At 37.6% G+C, this 12,896-nt stretch overlaps 1 protein-coding gene across 1 annotated transcript in view; it reads right to left on the minus strand.

Annotated features, from left to right (window-relative positions):
- The window catches only part of cdh13 (cadherin 13, H-cadherin (heart)), a 137,231-nt gene that overhangs the window by 64,204 nt on the left and 60,131 nt on the right, over window positions 1-12,896 (minus strand). The window contains exons 4-6 of the mRNA XM_077710933.1: window positions 9,198-9,296; window positions 4,943-4,948; window positions 4,694-4,846 (exon numbers count right to left, since the gene is read on the minus strand). Coding sequence (XP_077567059.1) covers window positions 4,694-4,846; window positions 4,943-4,948; window positions 9,198-9,296 — 258 coding nt within the window. The remainder of the gene's footprint in view (window positions 1-4,693; window positions 4,847-4,942; window positions 4,949-9,197; window positions 9,297-12,896) is intronic.

Genomic DNA, 12,896 nt, shown 5'->3' on the forward strand with positions numbered 1-12,896 from the left:
GTGTGACCCAAGATTGAACTTTCAGTGAAAAATGTTAGGCTTATATTTTCTGGCATTTGGCCTAGATTATTGCATTTCATCAGTTTTGGTTCAAAGAAAATGGAGGTCAGTCGAGCTCATGTTTTAACAGAGCCAATAAGTGACTGTTCCCATGTTATCATGTTTGCTTCATTTGCCTCTTGTTTAGATTTGAGCAGATTTAAAGTCAATATTTTAATCTTGAAGCGTCCAGTATCAGTATTCACTTCAGGATACGCACTTTTGGCTCCCACACGATAAAAACAATGTAATTGTACCGACATATTTTTAAATCAAAACAAAAACCCACTCATTTATACTTGCATTTTAAATACATCACACTGCCATGATCACTGCGGAACCAAAGGCACATGGCGCAATGACACATGACCGAACTAATTATGTTAGACTTTGGGTGCATAGCATGGTATTTAAATTATCATTCTGCACCTATGCTACTCTACAGAAAATGTGTTAAATTACAACTGGGCAACTGCGAATAGGACACATGCATGCAGAGAATGTGATTAGAAGGGTGTAAATAATCATAAAATTGTCCTACAGAGTGAAAATTGAGAAACTGTGGAACTACGGCCCCTGACTTGAAGTAACATGGAATATAAATGAAATATAGCATACTGTAGGTACAGTTCTTAAAAGGAGGGCTCCCAATCTGTCATTGTTCACTGAATTTAATGATCACCTTTACTGACTGGTTCACTCTTGAGGTAATTATGTTACAATTATGGAATATTTCTTAGGAACAGTTGCACTCTGTGTATGACAGAGAATTCTGGTTTCTTGGCCATCACCCCCTGGTTCCACCTTTTGAAGATATGGAAAAAAAATTCTATGGAAACATTTTGCAGTGGAAAACAAGGTCTGACTTTGTGCTTCCTTAACAATAAGTTGAAAACAGAGAAGCTCATTACAAAAAAACACGGATTCTTTTTGAATGGGCACTGCAAAAAGGGTAATGCATATGTTTATAACACAACACACTGCACTCTTGTCTTTGACTGGATTTCCATTCCACTTAGTGTTCATCTCCCACTGTGGCAGAGGAGCTACCCTTTTGTCCTTTTGCTGTGGGGGTGAATTAAAAGGTTCTGTCCCTGCCAGTCATTTTCTCAAGCACTCTAAGACAACGTCATAGGTGAGTTGTACCCATCACTCCTAAAAACTTGTATAGCTCAGCCTTTATCAGAAGCCAGTGTTCTCTCCTGTCCAACCTGTCATCTAAATTTTCAGAGAAGGAAAGGATTTTCCGTTCCCTTTTACGTTTCAATTTCCTGCCTTTGAGAAAAACAAAGCAATATGTCCTTTCTTTTGTCAGTGCAATTCGAAAATGCAAAATACAATTACAAGGGTAAATGCTTTGTAAAAACCTGTCCCAAGAATGGGGAGAAATGGTGTTGGCTGTCACAATTTTTGCTCATTTGAAAGGAGACAGGCGTAGTAAGACGAATGCTATTAAAATGAAATTCTTCTTTGTGTAATCCATGTCCTATTAGCCAGCTCTAAATGTTTAATTGGCAAAGTGTATGCTGCCGTGACCTTAAAGCCTGTGTTTATCATTTTAAACCTGTTTGAATGTCGGCACCAAAGTACGATAGGGCTGATGAATTATGCAAACGTGTTCACTGGCTCACTAGCAAAAGATGGTTTCTTCAGATTATTTGTTTGGTGTGCAAGGCTTCTTTGACAAATCTTATCTGAGAGATATTTGTCTAAAATTATTAATTCATCACATCAGGAGAAAAAAAAACCCTGAACTGTCAACAACGATAAAAATAGCCATTCTTGGGATGAAGGAAGGTTGAATACCAAGATCTGGTGGTAAATATGAATTGAAAAGAAAAAAGCGAAGCTCTTTCATTTAGCTGGTGAGATAAGAATAAAAAATAATCCATTTTATAAGGGTATTGGAATATATTCTAAGGCTCCCCTTGGTGTATCCATGGTGTTAAGTTTCCTTAATGGTTCACAAACATAAGGCACTGATTGGATTGTATGGTGGGATAATGAGAAAATAATAATAATAATAATAAAATATTTGTTGCTCTGCTTTGCATGTGAAAGTCTCAAAACCTTACAATCTGCATTTTCTTCCCAAAACAATTGTCAATATTATTGTCAGCAGTTTATCTTTCATTAGATAATTTAAAACCTAATAAAAAAGGAGACTGTGACCCATGTCAAGTCCAAAGAAAAACTAAGCCGATTCCTCCCACAAAATATGACAAAACTGTTATTATCCAGTAGGCTACTTCAAATCTAATTCCTGTTATTACAGTTGTATGTGTGGCCATCAAGCAGATCATATGCTGAGTGAGGCCTTTCAGAGCTCATTGTCATTGCTTGCTCAAAAAATATAACATCTCAATCCTCACAGTGGGTGAATAGGTCGAATTTGCAGCTTAAAGCCCAACCCTGGCCTCTTACTGTTCAATCATGCTACCTGGGCGCATGCTGCACAGCGGTGTATCTGTAGCAGGGTCTAAAAGGGTGGCCAGTGGGAGGGAGACATCCCCCAGAGTTCTATGATCTTGACCACGAGGAAAGATGAAATGTTTAGAGGCTTTGACAAAGATCTGAAGTGCAAACCTGGCAGATTTTACCTGAGTGAGTACAAATTATGAATATATTTATAAAACTTTCATGGAAATGATGGAGAGAAAAAAAACGGGAAGTTGATTTGAGAACCTGGCATGAAGTGATAAATCCAGTAACATTAAAATAAAAACAGATACAGAAAGTCATTAGCGGCCACAATGATTCGAGTGCAAGTCGAATTGGAGCGTCATGACGGACGGCACGCTTAGATGGAAACCATTGCAATTATGGTTTCTTCAGGTCTGTTTGCACAAGGAGTGGAACAGTGTGTGGGTTGTGCTCTATCTATTGCCCACATACAGGGACTAAGTGCACACTAGGCCTATTTCCTCTGTGTGCAGGGCAGCGTATCGTAAACTCTAAAGTCAAGGAAATTATGGTCCAGTCAAGCAGAAAACAGGAAAGAGGTTCAGACAAACATTCCCACTTGCTGCAAGTACAAATGGAGTGTGCTTTAAATTGGTATGCATAGCCGTTCTTAATGTAATTCATGTGTAATCATAAAATTGAATCGGTATCAATGCCTAATAGGGGTCATAAACTCTACTGCGTCCCTCTATTAAGATATGAATCTTCTGTATTATTAAAACGAAAGCCAAGCCAAGTCACAGCCTTTTGTCACCACAGAAAAGACACGTACTAAAATAATGTTTAAATGGAACCAATTCTCTATTTCTTGAATTCTTTATTTTTCTTCTAAGAACCCTCTTGCTCTTACATATGAATGTAAGACATTTAAGTAAGCAAACATGTTCATTTGCTGTGATTTGCAATCAATTATTCCAATCTTTCCGCCAATAAAACAGTTTGCGTAATTATCCATAATATGTAGTCTTCTTAGGGAAAAATAGAGCATTAAAAGAAAAATGTGAGATGATTTTTAAGATTAGATCAATGTGACTGCACATGCTGGATGTTGTGATGTGACAGATACGCTATAGCCAAGCCAGAGTTGGGCGCCTCTTAGATGTGCTGTCAAAAGGACATCTTAAGGGAAGATGATACCTTTAAAATACCAAGATGTAGCATTTAATATTTTGACACTTTTAATATTAAAAATGTAAATACAAAAAGAGCTACAACTTCCAAACTCCCCATTATGGAATCATTGAACGCATTTCTAGTCCACACTCGATTTTTGTTGTTCAATATCTGACAAAGCCTACATTTGTTAGGACAAATAACCCAAATCTAATTGCTTCCTAGTTTGTGTTTACCTTTGATTGACAAAACAAAAAGTCTTCCCTGAAATAGAAAATTAAGAAGTCTTTTCATTTTGTAGCTCTTACAGGCTGTCCAGATGTTGTTATTGTTCAGATAAATACAAGTGGTAATATATGCTTTAATTCGGCTGTAGTGATTACAATCTAGAAAAAAAGTTTTTACGAAAAAGTAACTAAGTCCAAATCTATTATAGGTATAAATAATATCCACATTGGCTGATGATTTAATAGTGTATTTTCATTGTATTATACTTTACTGTATACTCCATAAACAATTTGTTGAGAACATCGGGCATTGTAGATTAATTTTGACATCATCAAAGTAAATATATCAAATGAATGTAGTGTTTTAATCACATTTGGAACCATTCACAAGCAGTGCAACCCAACTCTCGTATCTAATATGATTGATAACATCTGCTAAATGTGAAATATTTATGAAATGGCAGGTGAAGTACAACCACAGGAGGCCTGCTGCTGATGTGCAGGGTAATAGCACTTATACGAGCCCACATTTCATTTTAACCTTGTACTCCATCTTGCAGCCAACATTGGACTGATAAGATTATTCAAGGTTTGAGATAGAGATTAGTAGCAGTTATGACAGACGCAAGTGAAACCTGTCTAAAAATGTATATCTTACTCCCAATAAATGTGGATATCAGTCATGTTAAAGCATTTTTTAATGTTACAAATGACCTTAATCACTATTGCCTCAGGAAGGGCTTTGAGGCGCACATTTATATATTCTATACCACATTCAAGTACGTATAATGGGAGTGTCTTTCACTTTTGCAATTTTGAGTCGAAATGCAGTACCAAGGAAGACAACTGACCAGATATGAATCGATGACCTCTCGGTCCAGTGAGCGAGTGACTGACACGTCTCCTGTGTCGATGTCAATAGTAAAGAGACCTTTTGGATCCCGGTCAGCACCATGCCCCGTCAGTCGGAAAATATGATCCCACGACTTCTCTGTTGAAATCACCTGCGGGCCGGAAAGGACAATCTGAGCTTTAGGATGTTGTATATCCGAGATGACATCTCGGAGTGTACAGAAATACATTTTGATAGATGTACTCACATGAGACTAAAGTTGCCAGAACCATCCAAGAGCAGACCATTCAGATGAAAAGAAAGGGAGAGAAAGAATGTCAAGTTAAAATGAAAAATTGTGAGTCAAACAAGACCAAAAAATGGCATCACAATTAGCGCATACAAATGGTAAACAAGTAATGATCAAAAGAATTCTGGAAACATCTTGTATACACGAAAAGTCGCTCAAATTTTAATTCAAAACGTGTGCTTCATGTGTTAAGTTTTCAAAGTCACCCAGTTTGGTTGAAATGTGTGTTCTACCAGAATAACGAGACTGCCATTATGCAATGTTGTCCTCATTCTCCATATGGACAGATGTTTGTATCAGACTACGTGTTATGATCCGGGGAATGCATGACGATTAAATTCCAGTAACCAATAATAAACACAAACAAACATTTTCAAGATGACAGGTTGACACTTCCTCATTAAGGAATTCAGGGTGAAAAGGAGGCAAATTAAAAGAATGGCTGCAAAGAAAGACCATCATGGAAATAAAAATGCCTCAGTCAATTGAGATGTGAATGTATTACTTAACTGACAGCTCGAGAACTTCAGCGGAAGCGTAAGTGAGATGCCAGGGAAAGTTGAGCGTCATTACATGATGGCGCAGCAAGAGATGGCAGAAACAGTACAAATAGCAGCCTTGACATCTACACCCTGCCTGACTGGAACAGGTGGCGGCAACTAAATATGCATTCAGCGCCTTTGTCGCTACTGAATGTCTCCCACTGCGAGTGCGGTGGTGACGCAAAAGGGAAAGAGATCCCTTCACCGTTATCACCACCACGTACCGAGCCTATCAGATCAAATTAATTGCCAGGCAGACATGAAAGGCGGTGGTGGTAGCGGTGGGGTGTTATTACATTAATATGACAGGAAGAAAGAACACTGAGAATGAGAACCAGAGCACTGTGTAGACTTATAGCACTTGTGGCAAGTAAGAATATGCAGGCATCGATGGCAATATTTGATTGAAAAAGTTCCCCTGGGACACTAGCAGTGCAATGTGTGGGTGTATGTGTATGCATATGTTGATTTAAGTGTTGGATTCATGATTAATGAGAAATCAAAGGGGAGGCTAGAAAGATTTATTTATTATTTTAAAGTGTCCTGGTTAAACAGTTCATGCCGCTGTGGAAAAATAAGTGTCTTACTTCCAAATGGATAGCAAATTCAAGATGGATAACTATTGAGCTTGATATATGTTATGTAAGCCTGGTACCCAAGAACGGTACTTCAACAAAGGTTAATATATTGAAGTATTTTGCGTTTGGTTGCCAGATAAGCTCTTCGCCATAAAGAATCATGACGCGCTATCATACAAATTATTAAATTTCAATCAGAAAAGACAGATCTAAACTACAAAGTAATGTTAGCAATGATCATGTAAACTTATAGAACGTGTAGTCTACAATATTGATAACATACCAGAAATTTAAAACTACGTGAAGCAACATTTTCAAACAGAATCATCTGAAAAGGAATTGGAACAAAGTTGCACAGATAATGTGGATGTTTCTATGGGAGAATCCCAGAGTACCCGGGGAAAACCCACAGAGGCATGGTAAGAACATGCAACCTCCCAACAGGAATCTCAGAACCCACCGAGGATTGTGCCCTTAATCTCAGAACAGAAGGGCGGACGTGCCAACTACTCTCCCACGTACCGCCATTAACCACACAATAAAGGTATGAAAAATATATATTCAAATGAGGATTTATGAGTTTTCCTACAAGATAGGGCTGAAAATATGCATCAGTGCCTGCAGCGATGGAGGATGGTAATATGGCTCTGTGTATAGGCTTACTAATGGAAGAAGTTAAGAAAACAGAGGCCTTCATTAGGTCAGCGTCTATTCTGGAGTTCTCAGCTGACAAATCAGCTTTTTATTTTTCTTTATTACTTTGCCCCGCTTTTAAGCTCCGCTCATCATATTGCTTATCGCCACCTGCTCCAGGCAGAATTTGTCAATTGTAACAGCCGCAAAAGGAACAAATGAAAATAAATAAACAAATGCATAAAAAAATAAATAGATAAATAAATGGTGGATGTTCATGAGGGATGGTGGGATTGGATAACCTCTTTGTCTTCCACAAACAATTAAGCAAATAATTTACTGGAGAACAAATGATGAAGCCAGAGGATGCTTGTGTTATGGTTGTAATAATTCCCAATATAACTTGTTTGCTCTGTGTTTGGAAGATATATGCTGATCATACTGGCCGATTGTTGTTAATGCGCAGACATGCTAAAGTACATTTGGTAAGAGCCAATAAAACCAAGGAAACATTTCGGTTTATGGAGAAACAGTAAAGAAATGACAGAAATGGAGAAACAAAAAAACAAACCAGTTTTCAAAAACTCTTAAACTCTAAAATAGACACCATTTATAGGGATGTCACATCAAGAGCTGCAAGATGATTTATGAGCTAAGACCGAAACTTGACGTTGTACATTGGTATTTTAAATCAGATTTTTGTTTTTGATTTGCGAGGCATGGGGTAGGCCGCATTTAGCCAAAGAAAACTTCTTACTCTTTGACTGAAAGGAAGAAAAATCTAAATTTGAAAGCTGACAGTCAGCATTTTCCCCCACCAGATTAAAAAAATAAAAATAAAAAGACAGATAATCAGTTATTTTATTCATCTGTACTAAACAATCACGCAATAATCTGAATATTCCCAACACTAGCAGGAGGAAGCAGAAACAACACGGTTCCTACTCTTCTCTTGAGACCTGCTGTCAGAACACTATTCTCAGGCCCTTTTGCCCCCACCCACTCACCCGCAGGACTCCCAGCTGGAAATACAGAGCAAATCCTACATATCCCATGACAGTCACCTTCCTATCTCATCTGCTCCTTATTGCTAAGTTAAGGCAAGATGGAAAAACCATGAAAAATGAATGTCTGCCTCCAAGATGTGAATGGTTGCATAAGAAGACGGAAGTTATTCGTGTGGAAAATCAGTTCACCATGTCAGAGAAATCTGATTTCAACTTGATAAAAAAAAAAAATGCACACACATTTGCCTGTCCTGCCAGGAGATAAAAAAGAGATAGCAGTACTATATAAGAAAATAAGAAACATAGGAGGAAAAATTTTGGAGTGAAGAGGGCCAAGAAAATGTGATTTGGGGGCATTCACATAATTTTTTCATGACGGAGTCATTAGCAGGAACTTAAATGGATACTGCGGTTGGGTATACACAAAAGAATAGCCCAAACTTAACTGCTGACTCCGATGATTCTTTTGCACAACCTTTGAATTACTGAGTCGAACTCAAAGTGACCACCTTTCAATCCGGTGGGTTTCAGCTTGTTACCGCCACACTGAAACAGGGGCTACAATGATTGAGGTGCAAGGCTCTGGTGATATTGCTCCCTCTCTGGAGTGTCATTATCATAAATATAGCCGAGTATGTGATAGCTTTCATGTCAGAGCACTGGGAGAATCCTCAGTGTTCCACCTTATCTGAAACAAACAAGCTGGAGACAGTAATAGGCTATAGATTTTATCAACAGCATACACAAATGAAAAGTCTCTGCAAGGTCTAAAAATTTTAAAGAATGCTTTGCTCTCCAACCTCTGAAAGGAAATTAGTTCTTTTGTTTGAGCAAGACCTTGACAGACAGTAACACACAATTGGTCATGAACGTAAATCGATGTCTTTGCTTTAATGAAGGAAATTATGTTTCTATTCCAAATGCTATGCTTTGTGATTCACAACTATGTTTCAAACTAATGGAGAAAAATTCAAATTCAGAAGAAGCAAAGTGAAAAAAAATGCCAACACAATAAAATTAAAGTAACTACAGTTGCAGTAAATTCCTTCAAGGGTAACTTGGGAGCCTATCCAGCTAACTCATAAATTTGAACTATATATGTATATGTAGTATATGTATATTTAAAAATATGTATATATATTTGGTTTTATTTTTTACAAAATGTCTGGCTGGATTGTAAGGGTGCCTTTGAGTTGAACAAGACATTTAACCTCCAAAAATGGTGAGGCAAGAAAAACACTTGAGTTGCACCAACATCTGTGCTTGGCTTGCATGTCTGTAGAATACATTTTCTTCATAGGTGGGGATTCAAGTGTTGTTTATGTGCAACATAGGTCAAATGACTGTCAGACTTCTTCCAATGAGGATAAACAAAGCTAAAAATAAGTATTTTAAAAAAAATGAATAAATGAGGTGTATTGCAATTTAATAGGAGGTGTGATGTTTTTCTTACCCTGCCAATGATCCTTGGGAATGGGGCTCTCTGGTTCTCAGTGACAACCATAGGAGGAACCAGCAGGGATCTTTTCAATCTATGTGAGAGACCCAGCATCTAAAACATAGAAGATAGATAGTATAGAATAGTAAACCGTTGCAAATTGATTTAGGGAAAAAAAGAGAGGAAATTGCCTCCAACCTCAAAGTGGTTATTAAATGTGTTAAAATAATGATTTGAGTTTAATCACAAAGTTCATGTTCAACCATCTTCAAAGAGTAAAATAATTTGATAACATTTAAATTGTGAGAATTATCAAACCAAAACATTGACTTCAGTAAAAAATAAAAAACTAAGTAAGATTTGTTTGAATCAAACACAGGAATTTTGATAAAAGGAAAACAAAAATTCAAGTCTTGTGAAGAAATATTGAACTCTGCCTTTATTGTATAATTGATATGCAAACAGTAATCCCAAAGTACCAACTAATACAATGTTGGATTACTTGCACACCTTAAGTCAAGTTTTATTATTATTACTGGAATGTCCAAAAAAGTAAGATCTTTGACCCTGAGAACAATATTTGCAATTTAAAAGCAGAAGCGCTGACAATGTCATGTTTGAGCACAAACAAGCTGCCCTTTGATGTTAGACTCCAAAAACAAAAGAGTATACATTGGCATACACAAAAAGATAGTGATGGCCCAGTAACAATTACTGCAGATGCTTTTGATAAAGTGCTCAAGCCGAGGGAGCCATTCACAGACTGGAGCTCTCCAATAGATGATTGCATCCACTAATTTCATCTTCCAACCTCCTGCTGAACAATGAGATGCTTCCCACATGCACGGAAGCACACTTTGACTTGGATGTGAATGGAAAACAAAAAGAATCAGCTCTTTTGTTGTACAAACAAAAGTGATACAATTTAGACTTGCAGAAAAATGTTAAGCCACCAAATCATATTCAGGTTTGCTCGCCTTATATATCAGGCATTTCTGGGCTACGAACATTTGCACTCTATCTTCCAACCACATCCTAAAACTATGCTTCTGAATTGAGTAAAAGTGTGGCAGCTTCACAGCTCTGGGGTCTTCGGTTCAAATCCAGGTCATGTCCATCAGTCAGGAATTCGTATGTTCTCCCCTGACCTGTGTGGGTTTTCTCCAGGTAGTCCGGTTTCCTCCCACATTCCAAATACATGCATGGTAGGTTGATTGGACACTCTAAATTCCCCCCTAGAGTGTGCATAGTTGTCCACTGGCCCAGGATCAGCTGGGATAGGTTCCAGCACTCCCTGTGACCCTATTGAGGATAAAGCGATTCAGAAAATGCGATGAGTTGAAAATTGAGTAAATGTGTTGTTATGACTTATTATTAGAGTTCTCTTGGTCATGCCACGTCAGCCAGTTCATTAGCATCATCGGCGGAAAAATATATCAATGATTATATATCAAAGGATGACCTTTTAAAAAGACGCCATGAAAAAAAATAATATTTAGAAAAGGAAGCTGGTGTAAGCATCTCCTTACAACTCAATTCATCTTTTTCAGTTGCGTCCCTACAGGGAAAAGTTTGCATGTTAAACTGGATCAACGACCTTGAAAATAAGGAATGGAGATGCACGTTTTTTTTGGAGTGGATGCATTAACAGTGACACATGTAGCCTTAATGCATTGGAATGGGGCAAAAGATGAGAGTTTCCTGCTCATCCACTCCTGCTGACTTGGATTAAAAAAATAAATTGTCACCATTGAAGTGAAAGTGAGCAAATGTGACTGCTCAGGGATGGCTGGGCTCTCAAGCAATCGCTCACTTTTGGTGGAATGATTGCAAGTGACAAATCTAGCCTGGACATTACTCAGGTCTTTAGTGAACATGGGATGTGAGTGGAACATCCTTTTCCTAAAACAACAATCCCTGCTTTTCTGCGTGTCAAACAAAACATGTTCACTTCACATACACACCGACAAAAAACGTGTTGTATCAGTTATGTACCTAGAAAGGTTGCTTTTACGCATAGTTTGCTTAGATGGGATGTGCGGTGGTTTATTGGGGGCACACATCGCCTAGTGCTGTTTCATTCGCATTTAGAGGAATCCATCAAAGGAATTTAAAACACAGTAGAGAAAATGACTGGGTAGGCTGAGGGATTTTAGAGTGTGCCCTAAATTAAAAGTTGCCTCTTTTTCTGTCCTGGTATGGTGAAAAGAAGAAACCTAAATTTGATGATAATAGAAGATAGTTGATGAAGTGATGCAAGCAGCGTTTGTCATTTTTATGCATCTATCACCTTTTGCCTTATATATTTGAGACCCTATATACAGTACAACATTGTATTCATCAGACACCAATCAATGGGAGTATAAATGGAGAGGAGTCTTATGAAAAGTATTAAAAAAATCTAAGAAAAGATACAATTAAAGGGCCATTAGAGGTAGGGTCAGTGCGTTCGGGACTCAGCTTTCTCAACAGTGGTATCCATATTTTATTTACACCATCAGGTGGCTACGTTTTCCACAGCAAATTGAAAACGAGCAGGCAAGAGGCAAGAAGTAGGTCATTTGTTTAAAGCATCTCCGTCATAGAGGGTAATGGTGAGGCTCAAAACCGGCCAGCATTCATGCCACCATTTGCTTTACCTCACGCTTCCAAACCCTTGCAAAGGTCAGATAAACAAAATGAAATAGTAATCACGAACACAGCCAGAGCAGAACCAGTCCAGATATACAAGTGATCTATGAAATGGCCACTCTTATTAAACTCGTTGAAGTATGACCTTCAAAATGTCAAAAAGAAAAATATTAAACTGGACATGAGACTGTTAAACTGTGTGAGATGATAGCCCTTTAAGCACAGGCTGTAAGAACTCCGACCTAAGTCTAGCGGCCAGGGATGAATGCGTCAAAGTCGTGAAGTAGAGGTCTCAGCTGTGACATGCAGCAAGTATCAATGAGATCAAGAGACCCCATGTTTTAGTGGCTACATGTTAAGGTCACTGTCTGACAATCTAGACTCTGAAATAATTAGTAAATGTGAAAATGAGAGAAACGTTTTCTTAAAGGAACACATGGGCATTAGGCACTAACAAAGTAGAATGGAGGGATCTCAAACAGCTGAAATTATTCAAAGACAAGATGGATATAACATAATTTCTTCTAAGGCATTTACCATATGTTTTTGACCATTTGTGTTGCATAGACTTATGCAAAATGAACATGTTTTTGTTAGACTTGACAGTTTTGTCTACAGTGATTTCCTACGTGATTTTACTGTAGTGTAAATCAATGTACATATTTAATGAGTAAAAGCACGTAGTATGGTGCCGCTTTACTATTATTTTCATTTTTTTATAGGTTTTATCTGCTAACCACACCTGCCAGCATTTTCCTGCGAAAACATTTTTTGTTGGTTTGTTTTTATACTGTCCCTTTCACAAATAAACTCAAGGCAAAGTTGAGTTCAAGGTTACTTGAATGTGCTTTAGAATGACACTGCCTGAAAAATATGTGACATCACCCATTTAATAAATTGAACTCACTAGAAAAAATAAAAAAAACAAGTTCATTCATTCTTTTATTTTCCTAATTGAAAAATAATTTGGATATTTTTTTTATTCGTGCATGTAAAAGTGTGTCACTGTGTGAATATGTATGTGAGTATAGTGTGTGTGTACAGGCAGCCATGGGAAAAGAAGAGTCATTTTTATCTGAGTCC

The sequence above is a fragment of the Stigmatopora nigra genome, chromosome 2 (genome assembly GCF_051989575.1).
Source record: "Stigmatopora nigra isolate UIUO_SnigA chromosome 2, RoL_Snig_1.1, whole genome shotgun sequence".
NCBI classification, from domain to species: Eukaryota; Metazoa; Chordata; class Actinopteri; order Syngnathiformes; family Syngnathidae; genus Stigmatopora; species Stigmatopora nigra.